This window comes from Nilaparvata lugens, chromosome 9 (assembly GCF_014356525.2).
Source record: "Nilaparvata lugens isolate BPH chromosome 9, ASM1435652v1, whole genome shotgun sequence".
In the NCBI taxonomy this organism is placed as follows: Eukaryota; Metazoa; Arthropoda; class Insecta; order Hemiptera; family Delphacidae; genus Nilaparvata; species Nilaparvata lugens.
This window is the reverse complement of record NC_052512.1, coordinates 43,830,055-43,854,745: the sequence shown is the minus strand read 5'-3', so window position 1 is coordinate 43,854,745 and position 24,691 is coordinate 43,830,055. Positions and strand designations below refer to the sequence as shown.

Below are 24,691 nucleotides of genomic sequence, written 5' to 3'. Positions count from 1 at the left end.
CCACGCTTGGGATTCAGGTAAGTTCTAGACTTAAAACAGGTGGAGTCAGTAAATTGGCGCCCGAAACGGGGCATAGTTGCAGTCCATGTTTAAATTAAATATCGAAGAAATAGAAAATTGAACACAAAAAATAGTGTAAAGTTTCAGCTATTTTGAATTATTTAGGAATGTTTCATAATTTTGGGAATGTTTTCCCAATATTAGCATGGGAGTAAAAACCCGAAGGAAAGCGAGGCATAGGATGACCAAGAAAGAAATGGAGGCCGGTTCAGGCCAATAGAGCCTAATCCTTGTAAGAAGATGATGATGATGATGATGAGGAATGTTCCATTTCATCAAGGAAAAATGTTTCCAATTATAGAAATTAGAAAATAAAGATTTATTTTGCTGTGAGTATTTACTGCAACTATGCCCCATTTTGGAAAGCCAATTTTCTGACTCCAGCTGTTTAAAGTCTACAACTTAGCTAAATCCCGCGCTCAGAAACCGGCCCTAAAAACATTACTGTAATATTCTCAGAGAAATGTATCATATGTATGATATGTATCATATGTATGTATCATAAATGTATCATATGATATTCTGTGTTTCATTCAGATGGACAAGTTTAGCCGTCGGCCACTGCTGCCTAAATAGTAGACATGTGAGAAATCCTGAAATTATTCAGGTGCGACCTGAAAACTCTGACACCCTACCTGAGACAGCCAAGTCGCTCGATATTATCTATCTATAATAATAATAAAGGAAAGAATTGGCTTTTACATGTGGGGGATAGGAGATTCACGAATGACGCATCATCACGTCTCAACTACTCAACTGATTAACTCGAAATTCTGCTTATAGATTCTCAATGTGCCGGGGATGGTTATAGGTCTATTTTAAATTCTTCAAGATTTCTGTAGGTCAAGTCTTCAGTTTGTCATGCTATCAGACCCTTGCGGAGTACGGGTTACCTGCTTGTAATGCCTAAATGAATACTAGTAGTTCTGTGAACAGTGGACCTCGCGAAGTTATAAACCACAGTCTCCTCTAATACTGTACATCAGAGTAAATTCTGTCCTGTCCTGTCGTGTCGGCGAGATATCGGTGTGAAAACGACTAATGGCTGTTTGGGTTGTTGTATCGACAATGCTAATAATTTGATGTGAACAGCTATGCTACTATCATCAAAAGCTTACCGAGTTGAAAGCAGAGAAAAGTCGGGAGAAAATACTATGCTACTCCATCAATATTGTATGCCTCACTGAATGCAATTAATAGTCCAAACGATTGCTGATTTTTGACTAAGTTACATTGAGATATAAAATTGCATGCGTCATTGCAAGCAATAATTAATCCACTCGACAGCTGATTTATGATGAATAATTCTATAGTCTGATTTCTACTCTAATATTGGCGTATGAAGGAGGCTCCTTTTTTCGTTTATATTATCCTCAAAATGCAACATTTTCAAAATCCTTGTATATACCTCGACGCGCAATTTGAAAAAGAACATACCTGTCAAATTTCATGGAAATCTATTACCGCGTTTCGCAGTAATTGCGCAACATATAAACATTAAGAGAAATGCAAAACCGTCGACTTGAATCTTACACCTCACGCTCGGTCAATAAATGAATATAATTTACTAGTAGTTCTGTGAACAGTAGACCTCACGCAGTATTCTCATACACAAGTACCTGATTGAAACTATAGACCTTATGGAAATACAGCAATAGACTGGCTTCTCCACACATCTGTGTAATCACTTGTCAGCTGATTTATGATGAATAATTCTATAGTCTGATTTTTACTCTAATATTGGCGTATGAACGAGGCTCCTTTTTCCTTTTATACTAGTAGTTCTGTGAACAGTAGACCTCACGCAGTATTGTCATCCAAAAGTACCTGATTGAAACTATAGACCTTATGGAAATACAGCAATAGACTGGCTTCTCCACACATCTGTGTAATCACTTGTCAGCTGATTTATGATGAATAGTAATTCTATAGTCTGATTTTACTCTAATATTGGCGTATGGAAGAGGCTCTTTTTCCTTTTATATTATCCTTAGTGTGCAAAATTTTCAAAATCATTGTATATACGTCGACGCGCAATTAAAAAAGGAACATACCTGTCAAATTTCCTGAAAATCTCTTACCGCGTTTCGCCGTAAATGCCCAACATATAAACATGAATAAAGAGAAATGCAAAACCGTCGACTTGAATCATAGACCTCACTTCGCTCGGTCAATAAATGAATATAATCTATTATAGATACAGAGAGGTAAAATACATTAAAATCTAACGTGTTTGTTCTAACTGATATTAAAAAATAAGAGCTAGAGTGATGCACAAAAAAAGACAATAATAAGTGACTATGAATGAAGTATACACGCTACAAGGTCACATTCCATACCATACTACACAAGTGAACTAAATAAACAGCTATAGCGAGGTCCACGTTATAATGGCAGTATTTGATTAGCAATGGTGTTGCTATCCTTGTCTATCTTTCAACAAAGCGGATAGCGATATCTCTTTCTCGCTTTGCTCTGTTGCCAGATCTTCTTCCAACAATGTAGAACTAATAATCAATTAACAAGATATTTCATCCTAATTATGAAATCATTGGAAAATATAATTTCTTGCTCAATAAAATATAATTGATTATTTAAAACGAGAATAAACAGTTAATAATACATCAATAAACCTGTATCAGCTACCGTCAATAGAAGACATTGGAAAGATAGAAAATCGACAACGTTGTTCTCCTATCTTTCAACACTGCCATTATAACGTGGACCTCACTATGGGAAAACAGAGTTGCAGATTCTCTGCCTTGCCACCGCCTAGGTGATACCGGTGTACCTGATGTAATATAACTATTCTTGTTTATATTATTAATTGACGGAGCGAAGTGAGGTCTAAGATTCAAGTCGACGGTTTGGCATTTCTCTTAATGTTTAAATGTTTATATGTTGCGCATTTACGGCGAAACGCGGTAATAGATTTTCATGAAATTTGACAGGTATGTTCCTTTCTTAATTGCACGTATATATACAAGTTTTTTGGAAATTTTGCATTTCAAGGATAATATAAAAGGAAAAAGGAGCCTCCTTCATACGCCAATATTAGAGTAAAAATCAGACTATAGAATTATTCATCATAAATCAGCTGACAAGTGATTACACAGATGTGTGGAGAAGCCAATCTATTGCTGTATTTCCATAAGGTCTATAGTTTCAATCAGGTACTTGTGGATGAGAATACTGCGTGAGGTCTACTGTTCACATAACTACTAGTATAAAAGAAAAAGGAGCCTCCTTCATACGCCAATATTAGAGTAAAAATCAGACTATACAATTATTCATCATAAATCAGCTGACAAGTGATTACACAGATGTGTGGAGAAGCCAATCTATTGCTGTATTTCCATAAGGTCTATAGTTTCAATCAGGTACTTGTGGATGAGAATACTGCGTGAGGTCTACTGTTCACATAACTACTAGTATAAAAGGAAAAAGGAGCCTCCTTCATACGCCAATATTAGAGTAAAAATCAGACTATACAATTATTCATCATAAATCAGCTGACAAGTGATTACACGGATGTGTGGAGAAGCCAATCTATTGCTGTATTTCCATAAGGTCTATAGTTTCAATCAGGTACTTGTGGATGAGAATACTGCGTGAGGTCTACTGTTCACATAACTACTAGTATAAAAGGAAAAAGGAGCCTCCTTCATACGCCAATATTAGAGTAAAAATCAGACTATACAATTATTCATCATAAATCAGCTGACAAGTGATTACACAGATGTGTGGAGAAGCCAGTCTATTGCTGTATTTCCATAAGGTCTATAGTTTCAATCAGGTTCTTGTGGATGAGAATACTGCGTGAGGTCTACTGTTCACAGAACTACTAGTTATATCCTATTGGATATTTGTATGTTCTACTTCTTTTCACGAGATCTTATGCATAATATATGCTTATGAAATAAGAGAAACATCTTTAGTGAGGTTCACTTTATAACGGCAGTGGAGAAAGATGGGAGAACAACGTTGCCGATCCTCTGTCTTGTCAATGCCTTCTATAGATGGTAGCTGATACAGGTTTATTGATGTAATATTAACTGTTCATTCTCGTTTAAAATAGACAGTTATAATTTATTAAACAAAAAATTGAATTTTAAATACGTTCTTATTAAATTTCCATAATTAAGATGGAATATTTTGTTAGTTAATTCTACATTGTTAAAAGACAAACTGGCACCAGAACAAGGCGAGAAAGAGATAGTGCTATCTACTTTGTTGAATTGTAGACAAGGATAGCAACACCATTGCTAATCAAACACTGCCATTATAACGTGGACCTCACTGAAGGAAGATGATACAAAGATCACCACACATGAAACAGTATCAACAAAATATGATACAGTATCATCTGAGCTTGTTACACAACACCATAATTTGATACAAGACTTCCGAACTTTCACAACAGTGCAGAGGTAGGAAAGGATCTGTTTTGTTGAATGATAGACAAGGATAGCAACAACAATTTTAATCAAATACTGCCATTATTAACGTGGACCTCACTAAAAGAAGATGATACAAAGATCACCACACATGATACAGTATCATCTGAGCTTGATACACAACTCCATAATATGATACAAATCTTCCGAACTTTGGCAACTTTGCAGAGGTAGGAAGGATAGCGCTATCTGTTTTGTGTTGAATGATAGACAAGGATAGCAATACCACATATTTTACGACAACGGGACAAAATGTGTAAAAACCGGTGTTGTTAGCTGGGATATGGCGCCATATATATTGAATAATAAATGTTGAGTGGTAGACGATTATGTGGGATTTCTTCTAAATGTCACTTCTATTTCAACGTACCTGTTTGGGTGGGTTAACCTGAATTTACTTTATTCAAATATTTCAAATATTTTCTCTCATTTTTATATCTGTTTTCTTTCTCTCCTTCTTTTGTTGTTGTCGTTCTTCATCTTCATCTTCATCTTCATCCTCTTCTTCTTCTTTCTCTCTTCATCTTCATCTTCATCTTCATCTTCATCTCATCTCATCTTCATCTTCATCTTCATCTTCATCTTCATCTTCATCTCTTCATCTTCATCTTCATCTTCATCTTCATCTTCATCTTCATCTTCATCTTCATCTTCATCTTCATCTTCATCTTCATCTTCATCTTCATCTTCTCATCTTCTTCTTCTTCTTCTTCTTCTTCTTCTTCTTCTTCTTCTTCTTCTTCTTCTTCTTCTTCTTCTTCTTCTTCTTCAGTTTTAATAATGAAATTAACGTTTTGGTAATAGAGTTAGTGGAGAGGATATTTTTAATATTGTTTCCGAAGAATGGACATTGATATGTCCAAAGCTCCGCCAATTATGTAGATGCATAACAATATAATTATTATCTATAGTTATTATATTACAAATTGCTTTTTCATATCATTACAGTTCAATAATTATTTTCTTAGTCTATATCATGTAAATTCATCTATAATTTTGCTGTATTGTAAGCTATTGTATATAAGTGTATAAGCCAGTATATATTGTAATCTACATATATAAAGTACTCAATCAATCAATCAATCAATCTTCTTCTTCTTCTTCTTCTTCTTCTTCATCTTCTTCTGCTCATCCATCCTTTCCTTCTCCCATTCTTTTTCATTTCATTCTCGTCCTTCTTAATCATTTCTCTTCATAGAAGGAATATTTGGAAAATTAAAGTCCGTTAGGAAACACTGGAAAATGCTCAAAAAAATTTCTCCTATATCAAATTATAATCATGGAAAATGATTTTAATATTTTGTTTGGTATCTGGATAAACTAGCAAAAGGTTACATGTAATTTTATGTGGAAACTAGCCGTCAGGCTCGCTTCGCTCGCCATATCCGTCTAGCCAGGGGGCTCCGTCCCCTGGACCCCCGACTGGATCGTCCAAGAATGGGATCAGCAGGCTCGCTTCGCTCGCCTGCATTTTTCATTTGAGCATTTTTATCATATGTTAGAACAATCCAGTCGGGGGTCCAGACTAAACGGCTGGCTAAACGGATATGGCGAGCGAAGCGAGCCTGACTGCTAGTAATATAATATTCCCAGGATTGAAGTAGCAGTGCCCAATCAATTTTTCCGCGATAAATGCATTTAAATCTTCAACTTGGTGCCAACCTAACAAAGTCAACTCAACTTAATGCCAAACCTGACACATGATACAGTATCATCTGAGCTTGATACACAACTCCATAATATGATACAAATCTTCCGAACTTTGGCAACTTTGCAGAGGTAGGAAAGGATAGCGCTATCTGTTTTGTTGAATGATAGACAAGGATAGCAATACCACATATTTTACGACAACGGGACAAAATGTTGATAAACAACAGGTGTTGTTAAGCCTGGGATATGGCGCCATATATATTTTGAATAATAAATGTTGAGTGGTAGACGATTATGTGGGATTTCTTCTAAATGTCACTTCTATTTCAACGTACCTGTTCGGGTGGGTTAACCTGAATTTACTTTATTCAAATATTTTCTCTCATTTTTATATCTGTTTTCTTTCTCTCCTTCTTTTGTTGTTGTCGTTCTTCATCTTCATCTTCATCTTCATCCTCTTCTTCTTCTTCATCTTCATCTTCATCTTCATCTTCATCTTCATCTTCATCTTCATCTTCATCTTCATCTTCATCTTCATCTTCATCTTCATCTTCATCTTCATCTTCATCTTCATCTTCATCTTCATCTTCATCTTCATCTTCATCTTCATCTTCATCTTCATCTTCATCTTCATCTTATCTTCATCATCTTCTTCTTCTTCTTCTTCTTCTTCTTCTTCTTCTTCTTCTTTCTTCTTCTTCTTCTTCTTCTTCTTCAGTTTTAATAATGAAATTAACGTTTTGGTAGAGAGTTAGTGGAGAGGATATTTTAATATTGTTTCCGAAGAATGGACATTGATATGTCCAAAGCTCCGCCAATTATGTAGATGCATAACAATATAATTATTATCTATAGTTATTATATTACAAATTGCTTTTTCATAATATACAGTTCAATAATTATTTTCTTAGTCATATCATGTAAATTCATCTATAATTTTGCTGTATTGTAAGCTATTGTATATAAGTGTATAAGCCAGTATATATTGTAATCTACATATATAAAGTACTCAATCAATCAATCAATCAATCTTTTCTTCTCTTCTTCATCTTCTTCTGCTCATCCATCCTTTCTTCTCCCATTCTTTTTCATTCATTCTCGTCCTTCTTAATCATTTCTCTTCATAGAAGGAATATTTGGAAAATTAAAGTGTTAGGAAACACTGGAAAATGCTCAAGAAAATTTCTCCTATATCAAATATAAATCATGGAAATGATTTTAAATTTTGTTTGGTATCTGGATAAACTAGCAAAAGGTTACATGTAATTTTATGTGGAAACTAGCCGTCAGGCTCGCTTCGCTCGCCATATCCGTCTAGCCAGGGGGCTCCGTCCCCTGGACCCCCGACTGGATCGTCCAAGAATGGGATCAGCGCTCGCTTCGCTCGCCTGCATTTTTCATTTGAGCATTTTTATCATATGTTAGAACAATCCAGTCGGGGGTCCAGACTAAACGGCTGGCTAAACGGATATGGCGAGCGAAGCGAGCCTGACTGCTAGAATATAATATTCCCAGGATTGAAGTAGCAGTGCCCAATCAATTTTTCCGCGATAAATGCATTTAAATCTTCAACTTGGTGCCAACCTAACAAAGTCAACTCAACTTAATGCCAACCTGACAAAATTATTAATTTAGTTGCCAGTTAACAACTGTTTCGAAGAGGTACTCTATCTAGATTTTAGTTCTATAGTAACGTATGATATGGAGATTTCAATTATAATTTAGAGATTGGGAGAAGAAGAATATACATGCTAAAAGACGAACTTTAAACCCTTAAAAACAACCCTTAGAGTTAAAATATTGCCAAAAGATTTCTTAGTGCGCCTCTAAAGGGCCAACTGAACATACCTACCAAATTTGAACGTTTTTGGTCCGGTAGATTTTTAGTTATGCGAGTGAGTGAGTGAGTCAGTCAGTCAGTCAGTGAGTGAGTGCCATTTCGCTTCTATATATATAGATAATATTCTAGTGCGGTCCACGTTATAATGGCAGTATTTGATTGACATTGGTGTTGCTATCCTTGTCTATCATTCCACAAAACAGATAGCACTATTCCTTCCTACCTCTGCAAAGTTGCCAAAATTCGGAAGATTTGTATCAAATTATGGAGTTGTGTATCAAGCTCGGATGATACTGTATCATGTGTGGTGATCTTTGTATCATCTTCTTTTAGTGAGGTCCACGTTATAATGGCAGTATTTGATTAAAATTGTTGTTGCTATCCTTGTCTATCATTCAACAAATTCGGATAGAGCTATCTCTTTCTCGCTTTGCTCTGTTGCCAGATCGTCTTTTAAAAATATAGAATCAATAATTAATTAACAGAATATTTCATCTTAATTATGAACATTTATTATTAAATTATTGAAGAATATAATTTCTTGCTTAATAAAATATAATTGATTATTTTAAACGAGAATGAAAAGTTATCTATTACATCAATAATTCGGTTTCTATTACGTCTACTAGCCGTCAGGCTCGCTTCGGTCGCCATATCCGTCTAGCCAGGGGGCTCCGCCCCCTGGACCCCCGACTGGGTCGTCCAAGAATGAGATCAGAAGGCTCGCTTCGCTCGCCATATCCGTCTAGCCAGGGGGCTCTGCCCCCTGGACCCCCGACTGGATCCTCCAAGAATGAGATCAGAGCATTTTTCATTTGAGCATTTTTATCATATGTTAGGACAATCCAGTCGGGGTTACAGACTAAACGTGTGGCTAAACGGATATGGCAAGCGAAGCGAGCCTGACGGCTAGTCATATAATATTCCCAGGAATAGCTCTGATTGAAGTAGCAGTGCCCAATCAATTTTTCCGCGATAAATGCATTTCAATCTTCAACTTGGTGCCAACCTAACAAAGTCAACTCAACTTAACGCCAACCTGACAAAATTATTAATGTAGTTACCAGTTAACAACTGTTTCGAAGAGGTACTCTCTCTACATTATAGTTCTATATTAACATATGGTATGGACATTTTTGAATTACGATTAAGAGATTGGGAGAAGAAGAATATACATGCTAAAAGACGAACTTTAAACCCTTAAAAACCACCCTGAGAGTTAAAATATTGCCAAAAGATTTCTTAGTGCGCCTCTGAAGGGCCAACTGAACGCACCTATAGTGAGGTTCACGTTATAATGACAGTATTCGATCAACTTTGGTTTTTCTATCCTTGTCTATCATTCGACAAAGCCGGTGGTACTATCCTTTTCTAGGTCCACAACGATGCCAATTATGTTTTTGACAGTGTAGAAATATAATTAATTAATGCAGAGAATCGGTATCGCAATTCTTCTATCTTTATCCACTGCCATTATAACGTGGACCTCACTATACCAAATTTAACGTTTTTGGTCCGGTAGATTTCTAGTTTTACGAGTGAGTGAGTCAGTCAGTCAGTGAGTGAGTGCCATTTCACTTTTATATAAATAGATTATTTTAAACGAGAATGAACAGTTATCTATTACAGCAATAATTCGGTTTCTATTACGTCTATAGAAGGTCTTGACAAGGCAGAGAATCGACAACGCTGTCATCCTATCTTTCTCCACTGCCGTTATAACGTATTCCTCACTATATATTCCACGCTTTTATATAAATAGATTATTTTAAACGAGAATGAACAGTTATCTATTACAGCAATAATTCGGTTTCTATTACGTCTATAGAAGGTCTTGACAAGGCAGAGAATCGACAACGCTGTCATCCTATCTTTCTCCACTGCCGTTATAACGTATTCCTCACTATATATTATTGCAGCATCACATCTTGAGACACAGGTGGTGTGTACAATCAGCTTCCAAAAAAATGGGCACAATGAACACCTGGCATCAGGTATAGTCTGGTTCCACAATCAATCTCTCTCTCTCACGCTCTCTAACAATCACTCTCTCTCTCTCTTGGGTCAACTTAACGTGTAATTCCAGTAGCTGCTCAGCACATATCCACTTTTTTATACTACTATTTTTCTTCTTCTTCTTCTTCTTCTTCTTCTTCTTCTTCTTCTTCTTCTTCTTCTGCTCCTACTACTTTTTCTGCTTCTTCTCCAGTTTTCTTCTTCCTTTTCTTTTTGTTCTCCTTCACTTTCCATCTTCCTCTTTCAGCTTCTCATAATAAATTGTTCTTCTTCTTCTTCTTCTCCAGCCTTCTTCTTCTTCGTCCTTCTCTTCATACTCCTACTCCTCCTCCTACTTCCTCTCCTTCTTCTTCCACTTCTTCTTCTACCTCTTCTCCTCCTCCTCCTGTTTTTTTCTTCTTCTTCTTCTTCTTCTTCTTCATCTTCTTCTTCTTCATCTCCAGTCTTCTTCTGCTCCTCCTCCTTCTCCTTCTTCTTCTTCTTCTTCTTCTCCTTGTTCTTCTTCCAACTTTTCGTTCTTTTTTTTCTTTTAATTCTCCAAAAACTGGCTCCAGGCAAGATTGCTTGCCTGGTCCTGAATCTGTACACTTTTCTTCTCATTCTCCTTCTTCTTTTCTTCTTCTTCTTCTTCTTCTTCTTCTTCTTCTTCTTCTTCTTCTTCTTCTTCTTCTTCCTGTCCTTATTCTCCTCTCTTCTTTCTTCATTCACCTCCTCCAATCTTGAAGAGCTATCTTCCCGCTACTCCTAATGAATACATCTCTCTCACTCTCCCTCCATCTCTCGCTCACCCTCCCTCTCTCTCACCGTTCTGGTAGAGAGTTAGTGGGGAGGATATATTGAATATTGTTTCCGAAGAATGGACATTGATATGTCCAAAGCTCCGCCAATTTATGTACATGCATAACAATATAATTATTATCTATAGTTATCATATTACAAATTGCTTTTTCATATCATATACAGTTCAATAATTATTTTTCTTAGTCTATATTATGTAAATTCATCTATAATTTTACTGTATTGTAACTATTGTATATAAGTGTATAAGCCAGTATATATTGTAATCTACAGAAATAAAGTACTCAATCAATCAATCAATGAATCTCTCTCTCAGCTTTTCAAGTCAGCCAAATATATTCTGAATCAATCTATGTACCAGCAGTTAACCCGTGCTTCGCGAGAGTCCTGAAAAACTTGACAAACTGAAAACTTGACCTACTAAACTCTTGAAGTGTTTAGAATATGCCTATAACCATCCTCGGTAAATCAAGAATCTATAAGCAAAATGTCAAGTTAATCAGTTGAGTAGTTGAGACGTGATGATGCGTCATTCGTGAATTTCCTATCCCCTACGTGTATGAACCAATTGTTCTTTCCTTTATTATATTATAGAATTATAGATAACTAGAAGACTCCTGGGTTGAAGTGGATATGCATTTTATGCTCATGAAAGCAATTGGGATGCAATAATTGAACGAGCGAAGTGAGGTCTAAGATTTAAGTCGACGGTTTGACATTCTCTTAATGTTCGAATGTTTATATGTTGCGCATTTACGGCGAAACGCGGTAATAGATTTTCATGAAACTTGACAGGTATGTTCCTTTTTCAATTGCGCATCGACGTATATACAAGGTTTTTGGAAATTTTGCTTTTCAAGGATAATATGAAAGGAAAAAGGAGCCTCCTTCATACGCCAATATTAGAGTAACAATCAGACTATAGAATTATTCATCATAAATCAGCTGACAAGTGATTACACAGATGTGTGGAGAAGCCAGTCCATTGCAGTATTTCCATAAGGTCTATAGTTTTCAATCAGGTACTTGTGGATGAAAAATACTGCGTGAGGTCTACTGTGCACAGAACTACTAGCATAATAGATAACTAGAAGCCTCCTGGGTTGAAGTTCAAATTTTTTTTCTGCTCTTGAAAGCAAAAATTGTTGGGATGCAATAATTTATATACCCAAAATAATTCTACTGTGAATAAAAGTTAATATTCATTTATTTATTAATTAAAATCTTTATTCATCAATTTATCCATTCACAAAGAGACAGTGAGGAGAAACAAGGAGAAAATATGCAAATATAACGATGAAGAACGTCCAGAAAATGAAATGAAGTACAAGGAAACAAAAGAAAAAGTGAAGTTGAAAAAATTTAGAAGAGGAGAAAGAGAATTTATCCCCTAATAATGTCTTCGTATCGAGCACTATAATAAAGTAACTACAGTAGTTCTGTGAACAGTAGACCTCGCGCAGTTATAAACCACAGCCTCCATCAGAGTAATTTCTGTCTGTATGTCGTGTCGGCGAGATATCGGTGTGTAAACGGCTAATGGCTGTTGGGGTTGGTGTATCAGAAATGCTAACATTAAAACCTAATCTCCTTCAAGACATACTGGCAACAGGACAGCCCGAGTTGAAAACAGAGAAAGGTCGAGAGACAATACTATGATTACATTCAGTTATTAATTGCATGCGTCATTGCATGCAATTAATAGTCCACACGACTGCTGATTTTTTACAAAAATACATTGAGATATTAATTGCATGCCTCATTGCATGCAATTAATAATCCACTAGACAGCTGATTTATGTTGAATAATTCTAGTCTGATTTTTACTCATGAGGTACGTACAAATATACGCGCCGCGAACATGAACAATTCACTTTTAATCAGCTGATGCAAAGCTTTTTATATCTGTATCTTACCGTTTCTGTAAAAATATAGATATAGTCAGCTGATTAAAAGTGAATTGCTCAAGTTCGCGGCGCGTATATCTGTATATAGGCTTCTAGTTATCTATTATACTAGTAGTTCTGTGAACAGTAGACCTCACGCAGTATTTTCATCCACAAGTACCTGATTGAAACTATAGACCTTATGGGAATGCAGCAATAGACTGGCTTCTCCACACATCTGTGTAATCACTTGTCAGCTGATTTATGATGAATAATTCTATAGTCTGATTGTTACTCTAATATTGGCATATGAAGGAGGCTCCTTTTTCCTTTTATATTATCCTTGACATGCAAAATTCCCGAAAACCTTGTATAAACGTCGACGCGCAATTATAAAAGGAACATACCTGTCAAATTTCATGAAAATCTATTACCGCGTTTCGCCGTAAATGCACAACATATAAACATTGAAACATAGAAATGCCAAACCGTCGATTTGAAACTTAGACCTCACTTCGCTCGGTCAATTATCCTTAAGTCGTATCCACACTGAACAAATGTTCGACATTCCTGTTCGGCATACATGTTTGTTGAGGATTCAGGGACAAACATTTAAAAAAGTCTGACAATAATTATTTGTCAAACAGAAAATTACTGATTTTCCAAACATTTTCAGTGTTTGTTATATAACCTAAAACCTGTTCTCCCCACTTACAAATTTTGTTTGGTGACGCGTCCATACAGGCCACTTGCCACTGGCAAACATTGTTTGTCGATCATAATAAAATTTGCCCAAACTGTTTCGACAAACATTATAAGAGTGGACCCGGCTTTTAAATGCAAAATTTCAAAAAACCTTACATATATATATACTAGGGATGGGTATCGATACATCAATGTTTAAAAGCATCGATGTTTACTGTTTGATGTTTTTCACTTATCGATGTTAATTTGAAAAAAACATCGATGTTCAGAACATCGATGTTTTGTCTTTCGATACCCATCCCTTATATATAGGTCGATGCGAAAAAAAAATCTGGTGTGGCGCACTCACACAACTTTCCTTGCCGTTATGAAAATTGATCACCTGACGCTAGTGTTCCCGCGCATCTGAAGTCTACTATTCTACGATTTGAGCCAGCTGGTGACAGGGCAATAACGCTGGAGACACACACGAGGTCTGCTATCTCTTCATAGTAAATCATTTAATAGAATCAACAGTTTGCAATTGGATAATCACATTTTCTCGAATTTCGAGCTTATTTTTAATTTTAGGTGAAAATGTTACAAAACATTAATTGTAGAGATTCTCATGCTCAATCTTTTCCACTCGAAATTTTTTGTTTAAATTGTATCTGAGGCCTGATAATTGAAAATCTAAAATCAAACTTTGCATAGATTGTGCGGAGCTCCTGAAATTTTTACAGATATGGGACTTGTGACAGTTGATAGAGCTTATCGATTTCTATTCTAGGTATAACTTTAATCAAAATCGTTGGAGCCGTTTTCGAGAAAATCGCAAAAAACACTGTTTTTGACAACATTTTCGCCATTTTAGCCGCCAGCTTGAATCGCATTTGATCGAAATTGTTCGAGTCGGATCCTTATATTGTGAGGACCTTACGTTCCTATTGAATGAAAAAGACTAAGAAATTGTCAAAAAACCACTGATTTATTGATAATTAGAAAGACCGGTTTTGGTTATTACACCATTGTCAATCTCTGATAACTGTTATCCGTCCGTTAAATTTTTGTGTGTCCGTTGAATGACACACAGACACACACAACACACACACACACACACACACACACACACACACACACACACACACACACACACACACCCACCACACACACACACACACACACACACATACAGACCATACCCAAACCACTTTTTTGGACTCAGGGACCTTGAAACGTATAGAAATTTAGAAATTCGGGTACCTTAATTTTTTTCGGAAAGCAATACTTTCCTTACCTATGGTAATAGGGCAAGGAAAGTAAAAATACATAACATAGAGAGAAATGCCAAACCGTTAACTGAATCTAAAGGTGCGTACAGACTGTCGCTCTGCTCCGCAACCGAACGTCACTCCAGCAGAGCGATTGATGATCGACCGGCGAGCAACAGTGGTTCGACCGGGGAACGCGAGAAGATCTAACATCTTCCGTAACGTTCATGATGGGTGCGTGGGCGGAGCGACTGTGGTTCGATGGAGGAACGAGGGCGGTAAGAGGGCGGTACGAGGGCAGAGCGTGCTCGGTGCGGGTTGGAAGTGCGTATATGTGTACGCACCTTTCGACCTCACTTCGCACGGACAACTAACTTGTTGATGATGATTATGCCTACTCAACATTAAAAAAGAACGCTATTCTCTTCTAGTTAGGCCTTTCAACACTGAAACAAGCCGTGACCTTGTTATAATGGCAGTATTTGATTAACATTGGTGTTGCTATCCTTGTCTATCATTCCACAAATCAGATGGCACTATCCCTTTCCACCTCCACAACGTTACTACATTTCAACAATTTAGAAATCTAATAATTAATTAACAGAATATATAATCTTAATTATGAAAATTTATTATTTGATCACTGGAGGATTCATTACCTTGACGTATGAGATATGATTGATAATTTGATACAAGAAGGAACAGTTATAATTACTGAAATCATGAAGTGTAAACATAACCTGCTTTTGGATAATTTCTATCTAAATTTGGTGAGGGAACAGTTTTGGGCTGAAAGCCTGTTGTTCCTCCTTCCACAATCATTCATAGTTGAGAATTATATTGTATCTATCAATGTGTAAATGAAAAAATCAGATATACCGCTAAAAGCTATCCTCTATAGAAGGCAGTGGCAAGGCAGAGAATCGGCTACGCTGTTCAACCATCTTTCTCCACTGCCATTATAACGTGGACCTCACAATAATGGCTGGTTAAACCTGTGACTTTTTGTGACAATTTCTGTGCCGCGTGACTGGGAGCCAATCAGCTGTGACGGTTTGTGACACTCAGTGACAACTTGATATCTTCTTCATTCGGTCATCAAAACAGTGACAAAAAATGAATAGAGATAGTTTGAGAGATTGGTTATTTCCATAAGCAACAGATGCTCTTTTGTATCTTCACAAAAGCAACGTGTTGCATCCGAAAAGATACACAATGAGCTTTTATGTATCTCTCCATAAACAACAGATGCTCTTTTGTATCTTCTCAAAAGCACCGTGTTGCATCCGAAAAGATATACAAAGAGCTTCAATGTATCTCTCCATTAGCAACAGATGCTCTTATGTATCTTCACACAAGCAACGCGTTGCATCTGGAAAGATACACAAAGAGCTTTAATGTATCTCTCAATAAGCAACAGATGCTTTTTTGTATCTCCTCAGCTCAGAAGCTATGTGTTGCATCCGAGAAGATACACAAGAGCTTTTATGTATCCTTCCATAAGCAGCAGATGCTTTTTTGTATCTTCAAAAAAGTAACATGTTGCATCTGGAAAGATACACAAAGAGCTAATGTATCTTTCAATAAGCAACAGATGCTTTTTTATATCTTCTCAAAACCTAAGTGTTGCATCCGAAAAGATACACAAGGAGCTTCAATGTATCTCTCCATAAGCAACAGATGCTCCTTTGTATCTTCTCAGAACCTACGTGTTGCATCCGAAAAGATACACAAGGAGCTTTAAAGTATCTCTCCATAAGCAACAGATGATCGTTTGTATCTTTTCAAAAGGAACGTGTTGTATCTGAGAAGATACACAAAGAGCTCCAATGTATCTCTCCATAAGCAACAGATGCTCTTTTGTATCTTCTAAAAAGCTACATGTTGCATCCGAAAAGATACACAAGGAGCTGTTTGGAGTTAGATCCTTCTAGCACAACACAACCTATCAGCTAACATTCTTTCAACAAGCTCTTTCCATTGTTGGTGATACGTTGCTAATATCTCATTCATGAAGAATCTCTGTGTGTAGGGAGCTTCCTCCATCTAGGGAACTAGGGTTTCTGAAGCCTGATGTTTTTGCAAAGCCGTGAATATTACCCCATCAAACATACCTTGCCTATATACCGTTAGGCAAAGTTGCAGGACATGTACTGTCTTTTAAATTATTTCCGTTTCTCAATTATTAAATTTTTACTACTTATTGTAAATTATTATTCAATGATTTTAATTGCAATGTATTCTTATGTCAGGATTTAGACAGTAGTACTGTCTTTTATAGTATCTTAAATAACAGGGATGGAAAGGCATCTTTTGCAGATGAGAATGATTTTTCTAGTCGAGGCATTAGCCGAGACTAGAATTTCATTTGAGCACTGCAAAAGACATTCATGTCCAAGTAACGTACACTATTTTTTCTCATAATAATCTAAAGAAGAATAATTGAGAATCAGAAAACATTACCTGCTTGTGCTGATGTTACTACATTCATTCCATAAACATAACCTAGTTTACAAATTCCGAGTCAGGAATTTTGTGGAAGTTGACAAAACTTCCACCTGGAGCACTAAAAGGCAGTTTTTGTAGCAGTTTTGCTGTTCCTATTTGGGAACTAGGAAACATACTCAACTGTCAAGAAAAATGAATGCTGTAATGAGAATCATATGTTTATTTGTTCTGCAAAATGCTGTTTACCAGATTGATGTCATGCATGGAAAACAGCTGAAATTGATGACTATGACAAAACATTATTTTTCTACAACTGCACGTGAAAATGAATTCACATACTCAATAATTATCCTCGTAAAACAGCTTATTTCTGAGGAGAATCTACTTTTTTGCTCGCTAACCATCCGGCAATGCACAGTAAATTTTCTTTACACTCGCAAATCATTCGTGCATGCGCAGAAGAGTTTCTTTACGCTTGCCAATCAGCTGATGGTAAGCAGCTCGCCAAAAGGTCAGATCTTAACCTAGAAAGTCAGTAATTGTAACTCTGCCGATAAAAGTAATTTAACAGGTTTGGGCAGTTGTAGGAAAAATTTTGTATGTAATACACACATAATGGTTCTTTATCTCTCTTGCAAAATTATCACTGTTTTGACACTACAAAATTAACTGTTTTGCGCAAGCGATAAAGTCGCGCATTACGCTCTTAATACATGAACAGCTATTTTGTCATAGTCATTCTATTTCAGCTGTTTTACATCCATGAAATCAATCCGGTAAACAGCTGTTTGCAGAAGAAATAAACATATAATTCTCATTACAGCATATTCTACTGTAATGAAACCATTCGTTTTCTTTACAGTTGAGTATGTTTCCTAGTTCCCAAATAGGAACAGCAAAACTGGTACAAAAACTGCCTTTTAGTGCTCCAGGTGGAAGATTTGTCAACTAAAATGAAAAAAATTCCTGATTCGGAACTTGTAAACTAGGTTATGTTTATAGAATGCATGTAGTAATGTCAGCACAAGCAGGTAATGTTATCTGTTTCTCAATAATTCTTTTCTAGATTATCATGACAATAAATATGTACGTTACTTGGACGTGAATGTCTTTTGCAGTGGTTGAATGAATGAAACATCATTCTCGCCTGCAAAAGGTCCCTTCCCGTCCTTGTGACATAATATACTAAAGTTTTTCAATGATTTTAATTGCAATGTATTCTTATGACAGGATTCAGACAGCAGTCTGCCAGTATGTGGCCGCTGGGCAGTCTGTGGCAAAATTGACATCTATGATCCAAGTCACCCCTGGCTGGAGAAGCAATGCAGGTGTCCCGAAGGAGATAAAACTGCCAAGGGCGCATCCAGTGAATGTTCCACCCTTCAGACAGCTCACGACGGCCATACAGTTGTCGATAAGACACGACACTACAAGGTACGGTAACGACAGTCACTGTCAGACATATTCGGATACTTTCAGAGACAGTCAAGAAACTTTGACCTTTGAACACTTTCAGGCAATGTCAGACATCATCAGACATTGTCAGACATTTTCAGAGACTGTCAAGAAACTTTCACCTTTGAACACTTTCAGGCAATGTCAGACATCATCAGACATTGTCAGACACTATCAGTCACTTTGGAGAGACTTTCACCTTTAAACACTTTTAGAGAATGTCAGACATCATCAGACATTGTCAGACATTTTCAGAGACTGTCAAGAAACTTTCACCTTTGAACACTTTTAGACAACGTCAGACATCATCAGACATTTTCAGACACTACAAAATATTACACTTTCAAAAGCAATCAGAAGCAGTCCGACACTTTCAGACAAATAATTTTTGAATAGTAGAGCTCATCGAATTTCCATCTAGCTGTTTACCCTGTTGTCAATATTTGCAGTAGCAGAAGTCTTCGGGGTGATTCACAGCATTTAATTGGGATTTTCGTTTAATAATAATGAATCTTCATGATTGAGATTAAATATTTTGTTAATTTTTCACATCTATAAATTGATGAAAAACGATCAGGTAACAAAAAGAAAATCTGTTTTGTCGAATGATAGACAAGGATAGCAATACCATTGCTAATCAAACACTGCCATTATAACGTGGACCTCACTAAAGAACTACTAGTAGTTCTGTGAACAGTAGACCTCACGCAGTATTCTCATCCACAAGTACCTGATTGAAACTATAGACCTTATACAAATACAGTAATAGACTGGCTTCTCCACACATCTGTGTAATCACTTGTCAGCTGATTTATGATGAATAATTCTATAGTCTGATTTTTACTCTAATATTGGCGTATGAAGGAGGCTTCTTTTCCTTTATTATCCTTGATATGCAAAATTTTCAAAAACCTTGTATATACGTCGACGCGCAATTAAAAAAGGAACATACCTGTCAAATTTCATGAAAATCTATTACCGCGTTTCGCCGTAAATGCGCAACATACAAACATAATTATAAACATTCAAACATTTAAACATTAAGAGAAATGCCAAACCGTCGACTTGAATCTGAGACCGCACTTCGCTCGGTCAATAGAAGTTCTAGAAGGAATAACTAGTAGTTCTGTGAACAGTGGACCTCACGCAGTATTCTCATCCACAAGTACCTGATTGAAACTATAGACCTTATGGAAATACAGCAATAGACTGGCTTCTCCACACATCTGTGTAATCACTTGTCAGCTGATTTATGATGAATAATTCTATAGACGCGTTTCGCCGTAAATGCGCAACATATAAACATTCAAACATTTAAACATTAAGAGAAATGCCAAACCGTCGACTTGAATCTTAGACCTGACTTCGCTCGGTCAATGAGCATATCTTCAAATAAATAAAACGGAACCAAGGATTCTGTGGTCCACACGGCTTGCTGTCTGCGAGAGAGAGATTGATTGATTGATTGATTGAGTACTTTATTCATGTAGATTACAATACATACTGGCTTATACACTTATATACAATAGCTTACAATACAGCAAAATTATAGATGAATTTACATAATATAGACTAAGAAAATCATTATTGAACTGTATATGATATGAAAAAGCAATTTGTAATATAATAACTATGGATAATATATTGTAATGCATCTACATAAATTGGCGGAGCTTTGGACATATCAATGTCCATTCTTCGGAAAGAATATTAAAGATATCCTTCCCACTAACTCTCTACCAAAGAGAGAGAGAGAGAGAGAGAGAGAGAGAGAGAGAGAGAGTGCGAGATTGAGAGAGACAAGTCCTCATTGGGCGGGAAAGAAACTTGTTTAGAGTGGATGCTGGATGCTGGATGCTGTTCTTCAATGAATTCAAGGATGTGGCATGAACAGGTGAAATCTAAATAGAGGTGCAGTCCATTCATGATTTTCAACATCCACTTCTCTCACTCACTCACTCACTCACTCACTCACTCTCTCTCACTACATGCCTCTCTTCTATCTATCTAGTACCTGTTTAATCCACTCTCTTCTTCATTTTATTTTCTTCTTCTTCTACTACTAGTTCTTCGAACTCCATTCATGTTTTCTAATAACCACTTCTATCTCATACTCTCACTCTCTCTCACTTTCAACCTCAATATTATTCTCTCTCTCTCTCTCTCTCTCTCTCTCTTATAATCTGTCTGGGTACCTGTTTTAATCTCTTCTTCTTCTTTTACTACTACTAGTTCATCATCTTCTTCTTCTACTTCTTCTTCTTCTTTTTCTTCTTCTTCTACTTAATCTGCTAATCCAAATCAGTATTCTGTCTCACACTCTCTCTCTCATATTAAGTAAATATTTATATTGATTGAAATTTTTACAATATTTCCATTAATAAATAAATCCTTAGTTTAATTAATTGAATCAAAGTTTTGGTAGAGAGTTAGTGGGGAGGATATTTTGTATATTGTTTCTGAAGAATGGACATTGATATGTCCAAAGCTCCGCCAATTTATGTAGATGCATTACAATATAATTATCTATAGTTATAATATTACAAATTGCTTTTTCATATCATATACAGTTCAATAATTATTTTCTTAGTCTATATTATGTAAATTCATCTATAATGTTGCTGTATTGTAAGCTATTGTATATAAGTGTATAAGCCAGTATATATTGTAATCTACATGAATAAAGTACTCAATCAATCTCTCTCACTTTCAACCTCAATATTTCTCTCTCTCTCTCTCTTATAAACTGACTGGGTACATGTTTTGATCTCTTCTTCTTCTTCTACTACTACTAGTTCATCATCTTCTCATTCTACTTCTTCTTCTACTAATTCTTCTTCTACTTCTTCTTCTTTTTCTTCTTCTTCTTCTACTAATTCTTCTTCTACTTAATCTGCTAATCCAAATCAGTATTCTCTCTCTTTCTCTCTCACACACACTCTCTCTCTCTCTCCACAAGAAGAGAGGGACTTCTAATCTATCTGCGTGCCTGTTTAATCCACTCTCTTCTTCTTCTTCTACTAGTTCTTCATCTTCTTCTTCTTCTTCTCCATCTTCTGCTCTTCAGAGTTCCATTCATGTTTTCTAACAACTACTTCTATCTCAAACTCTTTCCACTCACACCCTCTCTCTCTCTCATATACTCTGACTGCCTACTTTTTTTAATCCAATCTCTACTTCTTCTTCTTCTTCCTCTTCTTCTTCTTCTAGTTCTTCATCTCCTTCTGCTCTTCAGAGTTCCATTCATGTTTTCTAACAACCACTTCTATCTCATACTCTCACACACTCACTCTCTCTCTCTCAAACTCAATTTATCTCTCTCTTTCACTCTTATAATCTGACTGCGTACCTGGTTTAATCCAATCTCTTCTTCTTCATCTTCTTATTTTTCTTCTTCTTCTTCTTCTTCTACTAGATCTTCATCATCATCTTTTTCTTCTTCTTCTTCTTCTTCACCATCTTCTTCTTCTTCTTCTTCTTCATCATCATCTTTTTCAACTTCCATCATTCATCCCAACCAATTCCATGCCGTTTCTTTCTGCTTTCTTGTTTTGATCCATTCACTTCTTCTTCTACTTCTTCTTCTTCTCTTCCTCTTCTTCTTCTTCTTCTTCTCTTCTTCTCTTTTTTCTTCTTCTTCTCTTCTTCTCTTCTTCTATTCTGCTACTCTTCCAAATTTCATTCATGTTTTCCAATTACTTCTATCTTGTTCTCTTCTAATCTGCTTTTCCAATCCACTATCCTTTTCTTCTTCTTCTTCTTCTTCTTCTTCTCTTCTTCTTTTCTCCTCTCCCTTCTTCTTCTTTTTCTTCTCTTCTTCTTCTTCTCCTCTCCCTTCTTCTTCTTTTTCTTCTTCTTCTTCTTCTTCTTCTGCATCATCTACTATTTTCTCTTTCTTCTTATTCTTACCTGAGAGAGTGAAGTTCATTTTTATATGAATGGAACGCGCTAGCTTAGAGCAATAATTTATAATAGTAGTAATTATAGTAATCATAATAATAGGAGAGCAAAGCTCAATGAAGTCGCGCACGCGCAGTCTCAAGTCAACTACAGTCCGTATAGTGAGGTCCACGTTATAATGGCAGTGGAGAAAAATAGAGGGGGCATACACTAATTTACATTAAATGACGATAATGCTAATTATTCAACGAATTTTACAATGTATAGATAACTAGCCGTCAGGCTCGCTTCGCTCGCCATATCCGTCTAGCCAGGGGGCTCCGCCCCCTGGACCCCCGACTGGATCGTCCAAGAATGAGATCAGCAGGCTCGCTTCGCTCGCCTGCATTTTTCATTTGAACATTTTTATCATTTGTTAGGACAATCCAGTCGGGGGTCCAGACTAAACGTCTGGCTAACGGATATGGCGAGCGAAGCGAGCCTGACGGCTAGTAATTTAATATTCCCAGGATATTGAAGTAGCAGTGCACAATCAATTTTCCGCGATAAATGCATTTAAATCTTCAACTTGGTGCCAAACTAACAAAGTCAACTCAACTTAATGCCAACCTGACAAAATTATTAAGTTAGTTGCCAGTTAACAACTGTTTCGAAGATTTACTCTATCTAGATTATAGTTCTATAGTAACATATGATATGGGAATTTCAATTATAATTAAGAGATTGGGAGAAGAAGAATATACATGCTAAAAGACGAACTTTAAACCCTTAAAAACCACCATTAGAGTTGAAATATTGCCAAAAGATTCAGTGCGCTCTAAAGGGCCAACTGAACATACTACCAAATTTAAACGTTTTTGGTCCGGTAGAGATTTTAGTTCTGCGAGTGATATATATATATATATATAATATATATAATATATATTATATATATATATATAAAGCGAAATGGCACTCACTCACTGACTGACTGACTGACCCACTCACTCACTCTTCTCACTCGCAGAACTAAAAATCTACCGGACCAAGAACGTTCAAATTGGTAGGTATGTTCAGTTGGCCCTTTAGAGGCGCACTAAGAAATCTTTTGGCAATATTTAACTCTAGGGTTGTTTTTAAGGTTTTAAAGTCGTCGTTTAGCATGTATATTCTTTTCCCCAATCTCTTACTTATCTATATATATATATTATTCATATATATATTATATATATATTATAATATCTATTCTATATATATACATAGATAGATCAATCAATAAGAATAAAAATTGGATAACAAAAAATTTCATTAAAAACTACTCTTAATCATTTAATCACTTGAAACTTGAAGATTGAATGATTGAAAGATTGAATGCAATTAGAATAACGATAATATAAAATTGTAATGTAGATTCATAAATCGACGGTGTTTCAACAAATAATTGTCGATTCTCGAAGAAGGATATAAAATTTAATAATATCCTCCCCATCAACACAGCAACACCCCTTTTGGTAGAGAGTTAGTGGGGAGGATATTTTTAATATTCTTTCCGAAGAATGGACATTGATATGTCCAAAGCTCCGCCAATTATGTACATGCATAACAATATGATTATTATCTATAGTTATTATATTACAAATGCTTTCATATATACAGTTCAATAGTTATTTTCTAGTCTATATTATGTAAATATCTATAATTTTTGCTGTATTGTAAGCTATTTATATAAGAGTATAAGCCAGTATATATTGTAGTCTACATAAATAAAGTACTCAATCAATCAATCAATCAATCAATCAACACACGACCGGGTTGTGATCGAATACAGCTGTTGGGAATATTATAACATGTGAATATATTATTTGAATCTAGAATAAATTATGGGATAAATGAATAAGATGGATGATATTAGAATGAGTAATAGTGAATAAAATATTGCATTAATGATTCAAAATAGATAAATAAAACACACACGTTATAGGGTGGGATTTTAATTAGGATTTTAGAAATTAATTGAGTAATAATGACGATATACAATACTAAAGAACAGAGAATGTTGAGATGAGATGAGATGGGATGAAAAGAACAGAGAGAGATTGATTGATTGATTGAGTACTCTATTTATGTAGATTACAATATGTACTTGCTTATACAGTTATATACAATAGCTTACAATACAGCAAAATTATAGATGAATTTACATAATATAGACTAAGAAAAATAATAATTATTGAACTGTATATGATA

At 35.8% G+C, this 24,691-nt stretch overlaps 2 protein-coding genes across 4 annotated transcripts in view; one reads left to right on the top strand and one right to left on the bottom strand.

Moving 5' to 3' along the window:
- Nucleotides 1–24,691, bottom strand: part of LOC111057319 (elongation factor-like GTPase 1) — a 286,987-nt gene that overhangs the window by 33,135 nt on the left and 229,161 nt on the right. The window lies entirely within an intron of this gene.
- The window catches only part of LOC111056787, a 30,912-nt gene that overhangs the window by 1,312 nt on the left and 4,909 nt on the right, over nucleotides 1–24,691 (top strand). The window contains exon 2 of one of the 2 annotated variants that reach the window (XM_039435942.1): nucleotides 18,341–18,544. The exons of the other annotated variant lie outside the window; for it this stretch is intronic. Within the exon in view, the coding sequence (XP_039291876.1) occupies nucleotides 18,341–18,544 (204 nt within the window). The remainder of the gene's footprint in view (nucleotides 1–18,340; nucleotides 18,545–24,691) is intronic. 2 annotated transcript variants of the gene reach the window in all.